General features: G+C 39.3%; 1 protein-coding gene across 1 annotated transcript in view; it reads left to right on the top strand.

Moving 5' to 3' along the window:
• Nucleotides 1-15,622, top strand: part of megf6b (multiple EGF-like-domains 6b) — a 68,961-nt gene that overhangs the window by 25,837 nt on the left and 27,502 nt on the right. The window contains exons 5-6 of the mRNA XM_027279444.1: nt 5,789-5,896; nt 14,552-14,674. Of these exons, the coding sequence (XP_027135245.1) occupies nt 5,789-5,896; nt 14,552-14,674 (231 nt within the window). The remainder of the gene's footprint in view (nt 1-5,788; nt 5,897-14,551; nt 14,675-15,622) is intronic.

The raw sequence follows: 15,622 nt of genomic DNA, 5'->3' as shown, positions 1-15,622 counted from the left end.
TTGCACTGTTAATGACTTCATGGAAACATTAGAGGTTTGTGGACGGACATACAGATGTCTTAAACATCAGTGGATACACATGATAGAGGCCTGTGTGTGTGGTTAGTCCTTTGTCATAAGGGACTTTTTTTTTTAACTTCTGGTTTCAGGAAAGCCACACCACGTCCGAATGAGAGTGCCACTTAGCAACTGAACTGCCACACTGGCCATGATTACAGGGTTTTAGGAGGAAACTTGTACCAAAACTGGCATAAGAATTCATCAAAGGATGAGGGGACGGAAATTATTGGATGCTCAATAGAGCATACATAGTTTTCTGGTGTAAGTCAGTGTGGTGAAAGATGTTTTACCAGAGTGGGCATTTAACAAGTTAAGTGTGGTCTCTTTGACTTGGAATTGTATATTGGGGCAGCTGTGTTTTAGTTACGTGATGAAGGAGACCAGAGCAGAATCACATAGTGTCGACTTAATAAACATCCAGCAGCACATCTGGACTATTATGATGTAGCAGGAGATTAACAGCAGGGGGCAATGTTGAACTTGAGCTGATGCCTTACGGAGGAGAAGGAAAGAATAAATACATCCTGTATTTTTTTTTTGCATAAAATCATGCCCATCAAATTGTATCGTGTAGTTTTGAAGGTCTTAATTCACGTGTGGTCATCTCACTTTAACTGGACTAAAGATGGACCAACCAGTGTCATCTATTTCTATGTCATCTCCTCTCTTATTTACACAAAAACTTTTCCTGTTTAAATTGTATTTTTGTGCTTTCATACCTTCTACATTAAGAATGGCAAAAAAGACCGAAGCAAAGAAAAGCCAAAGTGCAGTGTGCCACACTCACCGGACAGGTAAAAGAGCAGGCACCTGTTCTCGGCTCTTGTTTGCCTGTAGTCACCTGTAAATGTACATAGCACAGAGACAGTAGTCGGGCAGAAACATTACAACGAAACCTTAGAGCTAAAGTACTTACACAATGAAGACAAGATGACCCGAACCACCTTGATAATGCTGGATAAAACATAAAGGCATCGTTAGAGTTCCAGATATCTGACTCCAAGAGAATATCCATATGAAATCCATAGAGAGTTAGGGGGTCCATAAAATAACTCTAAATAACTTTGTGAGCTTGGGTGAGCATATATCATCAGGCCATCGTTTCATTTGAGCTTCTGCCAGGCAGCCGTGTGGGCCTGGGTAAAGGAAATCTCCTTGTGCAATTTATTTGTAGAGCACTCTCAACAAGAAGGCTTAATATAGGACAAAAAGGCATTAAAACAAGATATAATAGACCACAAGGCAAATAAAAGAGGCAAATAAATAGTAAAAGAGTAAAAGAAAATGGGAGACCAAGAAAAAAACAGACAGATTAAACAGATATGAATAAACAGTCCCACATTTAAGTCATAAAAAAGCAGTGGCAAAGAGAAAAGTCTTCTTACAGACCAGTATAAATGACCCATGAAGACATTTAATGGTCGGTTACTCTGGAGGTCAAAGGTGAGGATGATTTCCTGTGAAAGAGTGTGAAGTAAATTGTTAGTTCCAGTTCATAGACAGTTGGTTTGTTAGCAGACAAGATGTTGTGATGAACCACTTGTTGCCACATGTGCAGGTCAATCACAGAGAAATCCTCGTCTGAATGAAACCTCTGACTCAAATATGTCTCACGGAGTCTCAGCCAATCGCCATCTTTATAGCACCTGGTAAATGAAAGCAGTGTAAGGTCTGCAGGGAAAGCAACCAGGAATGAACACTCACAAAGCACATTATTACACCAGCAGGCTTTTAGATCAGGGCACTGAAAGGAAACAGGCTATCTTTGGGGTCAAGGGGAAATCTTCATTCAGACATTGAGTGTGTGGGCAGGCTTAATTCATATTAAAAACATGCCCATGGTTCAATTGCTGATATAAAGCAGTCATCAGTCCTACAGGATCCTGAGACTTTATAATTAAAGATGTACTGGTAGCTGGAGGATATTCACACTTTTCTCAACTTCTTCTAATGTCAGTTCTCATATATTCTTTACATTTCACTTTGTTGACATCACTTAATGCCTCTGTATCTGATTATCCTGCAGGTACAATCACTGAGTGTCTCAATACTTCATTCATTCATTCTTATTTGCTAATGTGTCTTGTTATCCCAGTGTTAACAGAGGTAGATGAAAAGCTTTATTATCCATTTATGTGCGCACATATCTTCTTCTGTTGTTTCTTTGTGGTACAACGCTTAATTCAATAAATCCACCCGACCCTGTGTTGTAATTGAACACCGTAGACTGGAGACCTGAACTGCGTTTGATTATGATTATGGAGTTTTTTGGGGGTCAGTTTCCTTTTTTGAACATTGTGGGGGACGTGACCCAGTCCCCCGTGGAGATTACGCACATGCTCGACGTCCCCCCCCGATCCTCAATGAATGCTGCAATTTTCCGGCCATGACCTAGCAGATAATACAGAGGTCTGGTGGTTTTCTTGGCCTTCTCGTGTCTATCGAGACATTAGCCTGGTCCTCCTGGGAGCAGTGCGTTCGTGCTTATCAAGGAAGTCACACAATCCAGCAGAGGAATGTAAATCCAGAGCCTTGCGGCAGCTGAACTTGCAGAAAACACGATCGAGAGTTTTAGTGATTTATTTTTTTTTGTTTTTAAATTCTTACCTGATTGCTTTGGAACAGACGGTCCTGTACATGGAAAACGTTTTTGTCCATTTCACAGATGTGTTTTTGTTTTATATTTCACTTACGAGAAGACATAAACAATAGTAATTTGGCAGTTACTTAGAAATTACTCTGAGGTTTGTTTATCCTCATCGAACAATGCATAGAAATTCCACCTCATGCCTACATGACAGAATATTAGAAACATTTCCTGGGGTGAGCCACTCAAATCCTGATGTTTTGAGATCAATTTAGTTTATGGATGACTGCCGACAGAGGCACACTAGCTCTTGCCCCAGTATTTCTTGTTTTTGGGCTAAGCTAGGCTAACCAGTTGCTGGTAGTAGTTTCATATTTAGCATACAGTTTCAAACTATCTTGCAGTCTATAATTGACAGACCACAGTAATTGTTAATAATTAGTTGTAATCTTATACATTTCACAAAGACAGTATGTTTACGTTGGACTATACAGATGTCATAATGAACGGCTCAGTCTCATGTTGGTGTTTAATTGATTTTATAAAGCTATCCTCATGTTGTTGTCCAAATGTTTTTTTCACTTGCAAAGAGAACTCTTGCCACATATATTATATATCCAAACATCGCACACTGGTAAACAGTCTCATACGATTCTCCGCATGGGTTTAACCTGAACTTTGGCCTTTGACCCTGACCTGGGGAATAGTAGGGCTGCAACCACACTGTGGTACAGGCATACGTTTTCTTTTTGGAAAACGTCCACACCACCCCCCCGTAGAGGCTCAGTTCGGGGAGAAGAAACCGTGCTGACAAGCTGATGCTCACATGAAGGGGATGATGAGGCTACAGCTCTTGTTTCGTTGTTTTTTGTGCTTAGTGTGTCTGATCGCTCTGCTGGAGGTTCAGCTTGGTGATGGATCAGGTGAAGAGGCAGCCTATATTCCAACTCCCTTGTCTCACTCATGTCTTCAGAGGTCATTTGGAGTTTTTATCGGGAATGTTCTTGTTTTAAAATGAGCTTATACTAGTACTAACACTAGTGCATCATAGGAGATATTGATTTAGGAAAGGAATGTTGCAACCACAATATAACAATAATCTGGCACATCTCCTCACAAAGTTTTGGAACGATTGGATTTCCAATGTGGTCCTCATTGTGAAAGAACATCAACAATGCAATTTAGGACAATGTAACACAAGAAAAAAAAAAATACAAAAAAAATCCTAAAAGTACATAACAAAGGTGCATTTCTGTATTTTAAAAAAATAGTTAAAGTCTCTGCTTTCCTCTAATGCATTTCTTCTGCCCTCTAAACATGACTTTGGCTAAATACAAAAAATATTCCGTCCTTTATCGATCGCTGTAGACATCCCACTGCCTTACGTTATTCTCCTCTTGACCTGTAGCAGTTTCAACATCCGGCTTGCCTGGGGCAGAAAGACTTGGAGAATGATGAGGCGGGACACTGACCCTGGGCAGAACCTTTCTCAAGCTGCCTCAGGGTGTGTGGCCTAAGGGGGAGGAATAAGGGGAAGAGGTGAGTGCCACAAAAACACACATGCACGCACAGATCTCACCACAGGATCCTTCTGGGTGTTTAATCCTGTCCTTGACTTCCGGTCTTATTCTGCTCAGTCACCCTTGTCTGCTTTAAGTCTGCATAATTTCTTCAAACCTGCGTTATAGTAGTTATTGTGCAAGTTAAATGAACTTACTAAAAGGCAGGCACTCTCGCTCCACCCCAGGACGCAGACTCATTAAATTAAACTCTTGTGATGGAAGTGCCCAAATAAAAATCAATGACATCCCACATTGGATCTTAGCTGCAGTTTATCTAGTTTAAGAAGATTAGAGTAATAAATGATTAGAAATGATATTTCATAGTGCAATAAAATGTACTATTGATGTTAAAGGCAACATTTCATTACGATTGTGTGCTGTTTAGGTTTTATGACAGTCTTAAACATATGGCAATAGAAGTTGGTGTGACCATTTCCAGATGTTGTAAAGTGAGAGAGAAATCGTTTAATAGGCTGGTTAAACGCTGGCATCGCAATGTACCAAAATGTGCTTGAGGGGAGAAAATGTCCCATAAAGCAATTTTCTTTGTATTCGTACTCTTCCTCTGTACAGTAACTCTCCACGTTTATGGACAAGAGAAAGTTTACAAGCTGATATGCCAAGTGAATGTTCCCTCCTAATTTCTCCACGGTTTTCAGTTTTCGGTCCAAGATTCCTTCTGCTGGCATGGCAAATGAAACAGCCCTGTGTCGTCAATGTCAAAACTACACTGTGAGTGTAATCTGTCCTGACAAACCCCACACTGAATGAAATTTAACATTAATGAAGGCAATGTGGAGCCGTGTCCTAAACTGCAGTATAAAACAACCCTTAACACATTACTGCTTTCATTTTCAATCTTAATATCTACTCATTACGCAGAAGCTCTCCAGCTCAAATTATGGTATATGCTGAACTGTCAGCACCTGTATCTGACCTGAGTCTTAGGTAGTGGGTCTGGAGAAAGAGATTGTATCGGGTTTAGTTGATGACAGCTTGGCAGGATATTAGCTGATAGAAATGAAATGGAAAAACTGTAACTTCTTGTGGAAGTGTTTTTGTTTTTCTGCACCAGGGCAAACATTAGTGTTGGTTCACGTTAATGAGGTTTACAGTTTAGGGATGATTTGAACAAGTTTCAGCTGCATATTTTCTTTTCTTTTCGTTTTATTATTTGATGTATTTTGTTCTGGTTTGGATGATAAGACTTTTTCCTTTTCATTTCCTTCAAGTCGGTACTGAGTAGACATGTTTAAGGTGGAAAGGTGCACGCAGTTTCCTGTAGTAAATCTCATGAGTTTCCAGGCAATTGAGCATTTTCCACACTTTCAGAAGCCCAATCCAAATTGTTCACGGAAAACATTTCAAACCTAATGAGAGTGACATGAAAAGAAAGACGCTTTTAAAAATCTTAATCTTAATCTTGCTACTCAAAAAAAGCTCCATGCCTTTTTCACCAAAACACTGGACATGTTTGACTGTTTTACCACAACTGTTCTTGTTCTTTTCCAATTTCTGCTTTTGGTTGTGGTTTTATTGAGTGCACAATTAACTTGTCCTTGTTTCTCCCCCCCATCAGATGTGAATGAATGTGAGGAGACCAACGGAGGCTGCGAGGCTCTCTGCTGTAACACCATTGGAAGTTTCTACTGCAGGTGTCCCCCTGGACTCAAACTGAACGAAGATGGTAAAAACCTGTCAAGGTGAGTCCTCTCCTGTATTTGTTGGCTGTGGATATGGATTTATCATCGTTCAGCTACAGTGATGTCTGGTACAGCCTTTCTGATTGATCTACATCTGCCAGGACTTAAAACCACATTTTCCACACTCAGAATGTTCTTCAGTGAAAATATGTTTTTTTTGGAAGCATGAATGTTCTTCTTCAAACAATTGTCATTGTATTGAAATATTGATGGGTAAAAACGTTGTCAAGATGATGCCATGTAATTTGACCTCTAACCCTGAAATGATCTTCATCTGGCTTTGTATCCTTTCTCCACTCAACATCCACGATACTATTAAACATTTCAGCCATGTTAGTGGCTGGATCGCCATGATGGACCAATATTTTGGTCCAGACTAAAATGTCTTATATAAGTAGATATCTTGTGTTGAACTTTGGTTCATACATTCAATTTTTTTGGCAATATCGACTTTCCTCAAACACCCACCAAAGGCTGGCCTTTGGGAAAACTATGCTTTATTCTGAAATCAGGTCCCCTCAGGATAATTGTAACAACTTTGGTGATCCTTTAAACTCCACGAGTGTGTCAAAACTAAATGTTCAGCGAAGACCGAGTACTTTCAGAATTAATGAATATACTGTAATTTATAGGATATGGCCCAGTGGGGCTGTAGACTCAGTCCTGTTTTTAACAGCTTATAGATAATGACGATATGTTGAATAACTTATTTAGTTTTAAAACTACTGAGCTCCTACTCTTACCGCTAATGCTCACCTTACACTAAAAGATTGTGTCTTTACTGCCTGTTTTTGGTCCTTTTAATCTGTATCGCACGTGTTAACATTTATGGATTTGTGTTTTTATTTGTGGCTCAGTGAATGTAAGTTCTACAACCAGTAAACATTAAAATTAGATCATTTTCACTCATGAAGTGAACCACAGAAGCAGACCTTTTTAACATTGTACACTTTAGATGATAAATGATTTCATGAACCAGGCTATCTGCATCCAGCCTGTCATGAGGACCACATCCGTGAACCACAGCTCACAAAAATAGAGCTTTTCCCAATATTTTCCTATGAGATTTCCCTTTTGCCCCATCATAGTTTGATGTTTCTCTGATAGGAAATTTTCTGTGAGTGGTTGGTTTAATCAGAATAATGTTTCCTCTGTGCGGCAGCCAAGCCTAGAGGAAGAGAATACTCTGCAGTATAGCCGTCTGCTGCGGAACCAGTGAGTGATCTGATCCAGGTCACGGTTATTAGGAGACTTGATGGGAACGTTGTCACAGCTGGCTTTCATAGCTCTCTGGCCCTCTGCCACTGGTGTATATGGAGGAAAACGCTACCCCGCAGCATTAATGTCGTAATTGTCTGTAATTGGCAGCAGTATTAACAGAAGTAAAAGAAGCTGGAGGAAGTTGTGGATGTTTAAGTTAGCACTGAGTGTGTGGCGCTGCGTCGGCAGAAAGTGATCAGCTTACCTTCTGTGTGACAGCCTGTAGGTGGGAGGGCTGGAGAGTCGACGTCCACAAGAGTCCAGATGAGCCGAGATCCATCCATTTATCCATTTAAGAATAAATGGTTCTGGGGAGCTGGATCGTAACACAACACATAATACTTTTGGGGAATCCTGTCCTGGCAACATGCTATAATTTTTTTTTAATGAAAGACATCTGCTGCGGGAGGTTAATATGCCAATTCTGCTGGCATGGACAAGAAACGAACAAATACATCTTTTGTTCACTGCAGAAAAAAAAAACCAACCAAAAAACAAAATCCTGAATTTACTATTTAATCCCTTGTGGAGAGCCCTAGATTTATGCTCCTGGCTAAATTCCATTTATTTATGCATTAATATTTATATTTTATTTTAAATAGGCAGCATTGATATAAATGGCACTGATTCAGAGAGTCCAACAATAACTGGTGTCATACAGGCTGAGTGCTGCAGTGTCAACATTTTAGCCGTCATGCCAAATAAACTTTTCTGCTCAGACCAACACGAGCATGAAGGTGGAAGTAATGGTCTGCCAGTGCTTGGCACCTGTCTTAATAGCGAGCTCTAGGAGTGAGTTAATAACGTCTTCCAAAATCAACAAGTGTTGATGCTCATGTTAAGTCTGAGAGCTGGACGTTCTCCCGTAAAGATTTTTTAAGAAAAACAATTTATTATCATTTAAAACCAAGAAAATCAACTGATTCCTACATTCAAGAAGCTGGAACCATCAATGTTTGACGTTTTTGCTTAAAAAAATGTTAAAAACAATCCAAGTAGTTGGCAATTAATTTCCTGTTAAGTGACCAATTTATTAACTATTGTGCAGCTCTACATAGGACGCTAACATCTTGATGATGATTTTATATACTCCAGATACAGCATGACCTTTTTTACAATCATTCGAGGGACAGCATCTTAAAATACATAAAAGGCTGTTTGACAAAGACAAGGTAAAGCAATGAAAATGTTCCTAATGTTGTGTGCACTTAAATAGATATTCTTTTGTTTTTGAGGTTTTCTTGCCTCCTTCTCCAAACTTTGTCTGTAGGTAATACACTGACTGTGGAGTACCTCATACAACCTTACTTCAAAATACCCAAACTATCCCCTTTAAGAAAGGAAATGAAAGCACTTTTCAGTGCTCTACTACCCTTAATTCTATGGTGAGACTTTTTGCACTGTTAATGACTTCATGGAAACATTAGAGGTTTGTGGACGGACATACAGATGTCTTAAACATCAGTGGATACACATGATAGAGGCCTGTGTGTGTGGTTAGTCCTTTGTCATTAAAGGGGACTTTTTTTTTTAACTTCTGGTTTCAGGAAAGCCACACCACGTCCGAATGAGAGTGCCACTTACCAACTGAACTGCCACACTGGCCATGATTACAGGGTTTTAGGAGGAAACTTGTACCCAAAACTGGCACTAAGAATTCATCAAATAGGATTAGGGGACGGAAATTATTGGATGCTCAATAGAGCATACATAGTTTTCTGGTGTAAGTCAGTGTGGTGAAAGATGTTTTACCAGAGTGGGCACTTTGACAAGTTAAGTGTGGTCTTCTTTGACTTGGAATTGTTATATTGGGGCAGCTGTGTTTTAGTTACGTGATGAATGAGACCAGAGCAGAATCACATAGTGTCGACTTAATAAACATCCAGCAGCACATCTGGACTATTATTGATGTAGCAGGAGATTAACAGCAGGGGGCAATGTTGAACTTGAACTGATGCCTTACGGAGGAGAAGGAAAGAAATAAATACATCCTGTATTTTTCTTATTTTGCATAAAATCATGCCCTATCAAATTGTATCGTGTAGTTTTGAAGGTCTTAATTCATCGTGTGTCATCTCACTTTAACTGGACTAAAGATTTGACCAACCAGTGTCATCTATTTCTATGTCATCTCCTCTCTTATTTACACAAAAGCTTTTCCTGTTTAAATTGTATTTTTGTGCTTTCATACCTTCTACATTTTAATAATTTGCAAATTAATTTAGGCCTGAAGCATAAGATAAAGCCTCAAAGTGTCATTGTTTGCCTCATCTGACTCTACCTGACATGTAAAATGAGCAGGCATCCTGTTCTCTGCTCTTGTTTGCCTGTAGTCTACCTGTAAATGTTACATAGCACAGAGACAGTAGTCTGGCAGGAAAACATTACAACGAAACCTTAGAGCTAAAGTACTTACACAATGAAGACAAGATGACCCGAACCACCTTGATAATGCTTGGATAAAACATTTTAAATGCATCGTTAGAGTTCTCATGATATCTGACTCCAAGAGAATATCCATATGAAATCCATAGAGAGTTATGGGGTCCATAAAATAACTTCTATAATAACTTTGTGAGCTTGGGTGAGCATATTTCATCAGGTCATCTGTTTCATTTGAGCTTCTGCCAGGCAGCCGTGTGGGCCTGGGTAAAGGAAATCTCTCTTGTGCAATTTATGTGTAGAGCATCTCTCAACAAGAAGGCTTAATATAGGACATAAAAGGCATTAAGACAAGATATATATAATGACCACAAGGCAAAATAAAAGAGGCACATAAATAGTAAAAGAGTAAAAGAAAATGGGAGGTACCAAGAAAAAAACAGACAGATTAAACAGATATGAATAAACAGTCCCACATTTAAGTCAGTAAAAAAGCAGTGGCAAAGAGAAAAGTCTTCTTACAGACCAGTATAAATGACCCATGAAGACATTTTAATGGCCGGTTACTCTGGAGGTCAAAGGTGAGGATGAGTTTCCTGTGAAAGAGTGTGAAGTAAATTGTTAGTTCCAGTTCATAGACAGTTGGTTTGTTAGTCAGACAAGATGTTGTGATGAACCATCTTGTTGCCACATGTGCAGGTCAATCACAGAGAAATCCTCGTCTGAATGAAACCTCTGACTCAAATATGTCTCACGGAGTCTCTAGCCAATCGCCATCTTTATAGCACCTGGTAAATGAAAGCAGCTGTAAGGTCTGCAGGGAAAGCAACCAGGAATGAACACTCACAAAGCACATTATTACACCAGCAGGCTTTTAGATCAGGGCACTGAAAGGAAACAGGCTATCTTTGGGGTCAAGGGGAAATCTTCATTCAGACATTGAGTGTGTGGGCAGGCTTAATTCATATTAAAAACATGCCCATGGTTCAATTGCTGATTAATAAAGCAGTCATCAGTCCTACAGGATCCTGAGACTTTTATATTAAAGATGTACTGTAGCTGAGGATATTCACACTTTTCTCAAGCTTCTTCTAATGTTCTAGTTATCTCATTATATTCTTTACATTTCACTTTGTTGAACATCACTTAATTGCCTCTGTATCTGATTATTCCTGCAGGTACAATCAACTGAGTGTCTCAATACTTCATTCATTCATTCTTATTTGCTAATGTGTCTTGTTATCCCAGTGTTAACTGAGGTAGATGATAACCAGCTTCATTATCCAGTTATTGTGCGCACATATCTTCTGTTGTTTCTTTTGTGGTACAACACTTAATTCAATAAATCCACCCGACCCTGTGTTGTAATTGAACACCGTAGACTGTGAGCCTGAACTGCGTTTGATTATGATTATGGAGTTTTTTGGGGGTCAGTTTCCTTTTTTGAACATTGTGGGGGACGTGACCCCAGTCCCCCATGGAGATTACGCACATGCTCGACGTCCCCCCTCCTGATCCTCAATGAATGCTGCAATTTTCCGGTCCATGACCTAGCAGATAATATCAGAGGTCTGGTGGTTTTTCTTGGCCTTCTCGTGGTCTATCGAGACATTAGCCTGGTCCTCCTGGGAGCAGTGGCTGTCGTGCTTATCACAGGAAGTCACACAATCCAGCAGAGGAATGTAAATCCAGAGCCTTGCTGCAGCTGAACTTGCAGAAACACGATCGAGAGTTTTAGTGATTTATTTTTTTTTTGTTTTTAAATTCTTTACCTGATTGCTTTGGAACAGACGGTCCTGTACATGGAAAACGTTTTTGTCCATTTCACAGATGTGTTTTTGTTTTATATTTCACTTACGAGAAGACATAACAATAGTAATTTGGCAGTTACTTAGAAATTACTCTGAGGTTTGTTATCCTCATCGAACAATGCATAGAAATTCCACCTTCATGCCTACATGACAGAATATTAGAAACATTTCCTGTGGTGAGCCACTCAAATCCTGATGTTTTGAGATCAATTTAGTTTATGGATGACTGCCGACAGAGGCACACTAGCTCTTTACCCAGTATTTCTTGTCTTTGGGCTAAGCTAGGCTAACCAGCTGCTGGTAGTAGTTTCATATTTAGCGTACAGTATTAATGCAGAGCTGTGTTAATGTTCTCACCTAACTGCTAGAGAGTGATTAAGTTTCAAACTATCTTGCAGTCTATAATTGACAGACCACAGTAATTGTTAATAATTAGTTGTAATCTTCTACATTTCACAAAGACAGTATGTTTACGTTGGACTATACAGATGTTCATAATGAACGGCTCAGTCTCATGTTGGTGTTTAGTTGATTTTATAAAGCTATCCTCATGTTGGTTGTCCAAATGTTTTTTCACTTGCAAAGAGAACTCTTGCCACATATATTATATATCCAAACATCCGCCACATGGTAAACAGTCTCATACGATTCTCCCTGCATGGGTTTAACCCTGAACTTTGGCCTTTGACCCTGACCTGGGGCATTAGTAGGGCTGCAGACACACTACTGTGGTACAGGCATACGTTTTCTTTTTGGAAAACGTCCACACCAACCCCCCTGTAGAGGCTCAGTTCGGGGAGAAGAAACCGTGCTGACAAGCTGATGCTCACATGAAGGGGATGATGAGGCTACAGCTCTTGTTTCGTTGTTTTTGTGCTTATGTGTCTGATCGCTCTGCTGGAGGTTCAGCTTGGTGATGGATCAGGTGAAGATGCAGCCTATACTCCAACTCCCCTGTCTCACTCATGTCTTCAGAGGTCATTTGAGTTTTTATTGGGAATGTTCTTGTCTTAAAATGAGCTTATACTAGTACTAACACTAGTGCATCATAGAGATATATTGATTTAGGAAAGGCATGTTGCAACCACATATTAACAATAATCTGGCTCATCTCTCTCACAAAGTTTTGGAACGATTGGATTTCCAATGTGGTCCTCATTGTGAAAGAACATCAACAATGCAATTTAGGACAATGTAACACAAGAAAAAAATACAATACAAACATCCTAAAAGTACATAACAAAGGTGCATTTCTGTATTTTAAAATAAATAGTTAAAGTCTCTGCTTTCCTCTAATTGCATTTCTTCTGCCCTCTAAACATGACTTTGGCTAAATACAAAAAAATAATTCCTGTCCTTTATCCATCCGCTGTAGACATTCCCACTGCCTTACGTTATTCTCCTCTTGACCTGTAGCAGTTCAACATTCCTGCTTGCCTATTGGGCAGAAAGACTTGGAGAATGATGAGCGTGACACTGACCCTGGGCAGAACCTTTCTCAAGCTGCCTCACAGGTGTGTGGCCTAAGGGGGAGGAATAAGGGGAAGAGGTGGATGTGCTCACAAAAACACACATGCACGCTACAGATCTCACCACAGGATCCTTCTGGGTGTTTAATCCTGTCCTTGACTTCCGGTCTTATTCTGCTCAGTCGCCCTTGTCTGCTTTAAGTCTGCATAATTTCTTCAAACCTGCTGTTATAGTAGTTATTGTGCAAGTTAAATGAACTGTACTAAAAGGCAGGCACTCTCTCTCACCCCAGGACGGAGACTCATTAAATTAAACTCTTGTGATGGAAGTGCCCAAATAAAAATCAGTGAACATCCCACATTGGATCTTTAGCTGCAGTTTATCTAGTTTAAGAAAGATTAGAGTAATAAATTGATTAGAAATGATATTTCATAGTGCAATAAAATGTACTATTGATGTTAAAGGCAATATTTCATTACGTATTGTGTGCTGTTTAGGTTTTATGACAGTCTTTAAACATATGGCAATAGAAGTTGGTGTGACCATTTCCAGATGTTGTAAAGTGAGAGAGAAATCGTTTAATAGGCTGGTTAAACGCTGGCATCGCAATGTACCAAAATGTGCTTGAGGGGAGAAAATGTCCCATAAAGCAATTTTCTTTGTATTCGTACTCTTCCTCTGTACAGTAACTCTCCACGTTTATGGACAAGGAGAAAGTTTACAAGCTGATTATGCCAAGTGAATGTTCCCTCCTAATTTTCTCCACGGCTTTCAGTTTTCGGTCCAAGATTCCTTCTGCTGGCATGGCAAATGAAACAGCTCTGTGTCGTCAAGTCTAAAACTACACTGTGAGTGTAATCTGTCCTGACAAACCCCCACATGAATGAAATTTAACATTAATGAAGGCAATGTGGAGCCGTGTCCTAAAACTGCAGTATAAAACAACCCTTAACACATTACTGCTTTCATTTTCAATCTTAATATCTACTCATTACGCAGAAGCTCTCCAGCTCAAATTATGGTATATGCTGAACTGTCAGCACCTGTATCTGACCTGAGTCATTATGTGTAGTTTGGAGTCTGGAGAGAGATTGTATCGGGTTTAGTTGATGACAGCTTTGGCAGGATATTTAGCTGATAGAAATGAAATGGAAAAACTGTAACTTCTTGTGGAAGTGTTTTTGTTTTTCTGCACCAGTGGCAAACATTAGTGTTGGTTCACGTTGAATGAGGTTTACAGTTTAGGGATGATTTGAACAAGTTTCAGCTGCATATTTTCTTTTCTTTTCGTTTTATTATTTGATGTATTTTTGTTCTGGTTTGGATGTATAATGTACTTTTTCCTTTTTCGTTTTCCTTCAAGTCGGTACTGAGTAGACACGTTTAAGGATGGAAACGGTGCACGCAGTTTCCTGTAGTAAATCTCATGAGTTTCCAGGCAATTGAGCATTTTCCACACTTTCAGAAGCCCAATCCAAATTTATTCACGGAAAACATTTCAAACCTAATGAGAGTGACATGAAAAGAAAGATGCTTTTTTAAAATCTTAATCTTAATCTTTGCTACTCAAAAAAAAGCTCCATGCCTTTTTCACCAAAACACTGGACATGTTTGACTGTTTTACCACAACTGTTCTTTGTTCTTTTCCAATTTCTGCTTTTGGTTGTGGTTTTATTGAGTGCACAATTAACTTTGTCCTTGTTTCTCCCCCATCAGATGTGAATGAATGTGAGGAGACCAACGGAGGCTGCGAGGCTCTCTGCTGTAACACCATTGGAAGTTTCTACTGCAGGTGTCCTCCTGGACTCAAACTGAACGAAGATGGTAAAACCTGTCAAGGTGAGTCCTCTCCTGTATTTGTTTGGCTGTGGATATTGGATTTATCATACCGTTCAGCTACAGTGATGTCTGGTACAGCCTTTCTGATTGATCTACATCTGCCAGGACATTAAAACCACATTTCTACACTCAGAATGTTCTTCAGTGAAAATATGTTTTTTTTGGAAGCATGAATGTTCTTCTTCAAACAATTGTCATTGTATTGAAATATTGATGGGTAAAAAACGTTGTCAAGATGATGCCATGTAATTTGACCTCTAACCCTGAAATGATCTTCATCTGGCTTTGTATCCTTTCTCCACTCAACATCCACGATACTATTAAACATTTTAGCCATGTTAGTGGCTGGATCGCCATGATGGACCACTATTTTGGTCCAGACTAAAATGTCTTATATAAGTAGATATCTTGTGTTGAACTTTGGTTCATACATTCAAGTTTTTTGGCAATATTCTGACTTTTCCTCAAACACCCACCATAAGGCTGGCCTTTGAGTAAAACTATTGCTTTTATTCTGAAATTCAGGTTCCCCTCAGGATAAATTGTAACAACTTTGGTGATCCTTTAACTCTCCATCGAGTGTGTCAAAACTAAAATTTGTTCAGCGAATGACCAGATACTTTCAGAATTAATGATATATACTGTAATTTATAGGATAGGCCTCCAGTGGGGCTGTAGACTCTTAGTCCTGTTTTAACAGCTTATAGATAATTTGACGATATGTTGAACAACTTATTTAGCTTTAAACATACTGAGCTCCTACTCTTACCGCTAATGCTCACCTTACACTAATCAAGATTTGTGTCTTTACTGCCTGTTTTTGGTCCTTTTAATCTGTACTGCACGTGTTAACATTTATGGACTTTTGTTTTTATTTGTGGCTCAGTGAATGTAGATTCTACAACCAGTAAACATTAAAACTAGATCATTTTCACTCATGAAGTAAAC

Source organism: Larimichthys crocea, chromosome VI (genome assembly GCF_000972845.2).
Source record: "Larimichthys crocea isolate SSNF chromosome VI, L_crocea_2.0, whole genome shotgun sequence".
Taxonomy (NCBI): Eukaryota; Metazoa; Chordata; class Actinopteri; family Sciaenidae; genus Larimichthys; species Larimichthys crocea.
Note: the sequence above shows the minus strand (reverse complement) of the source record. Positions and strands in the feature narration are given on the sequence as shown.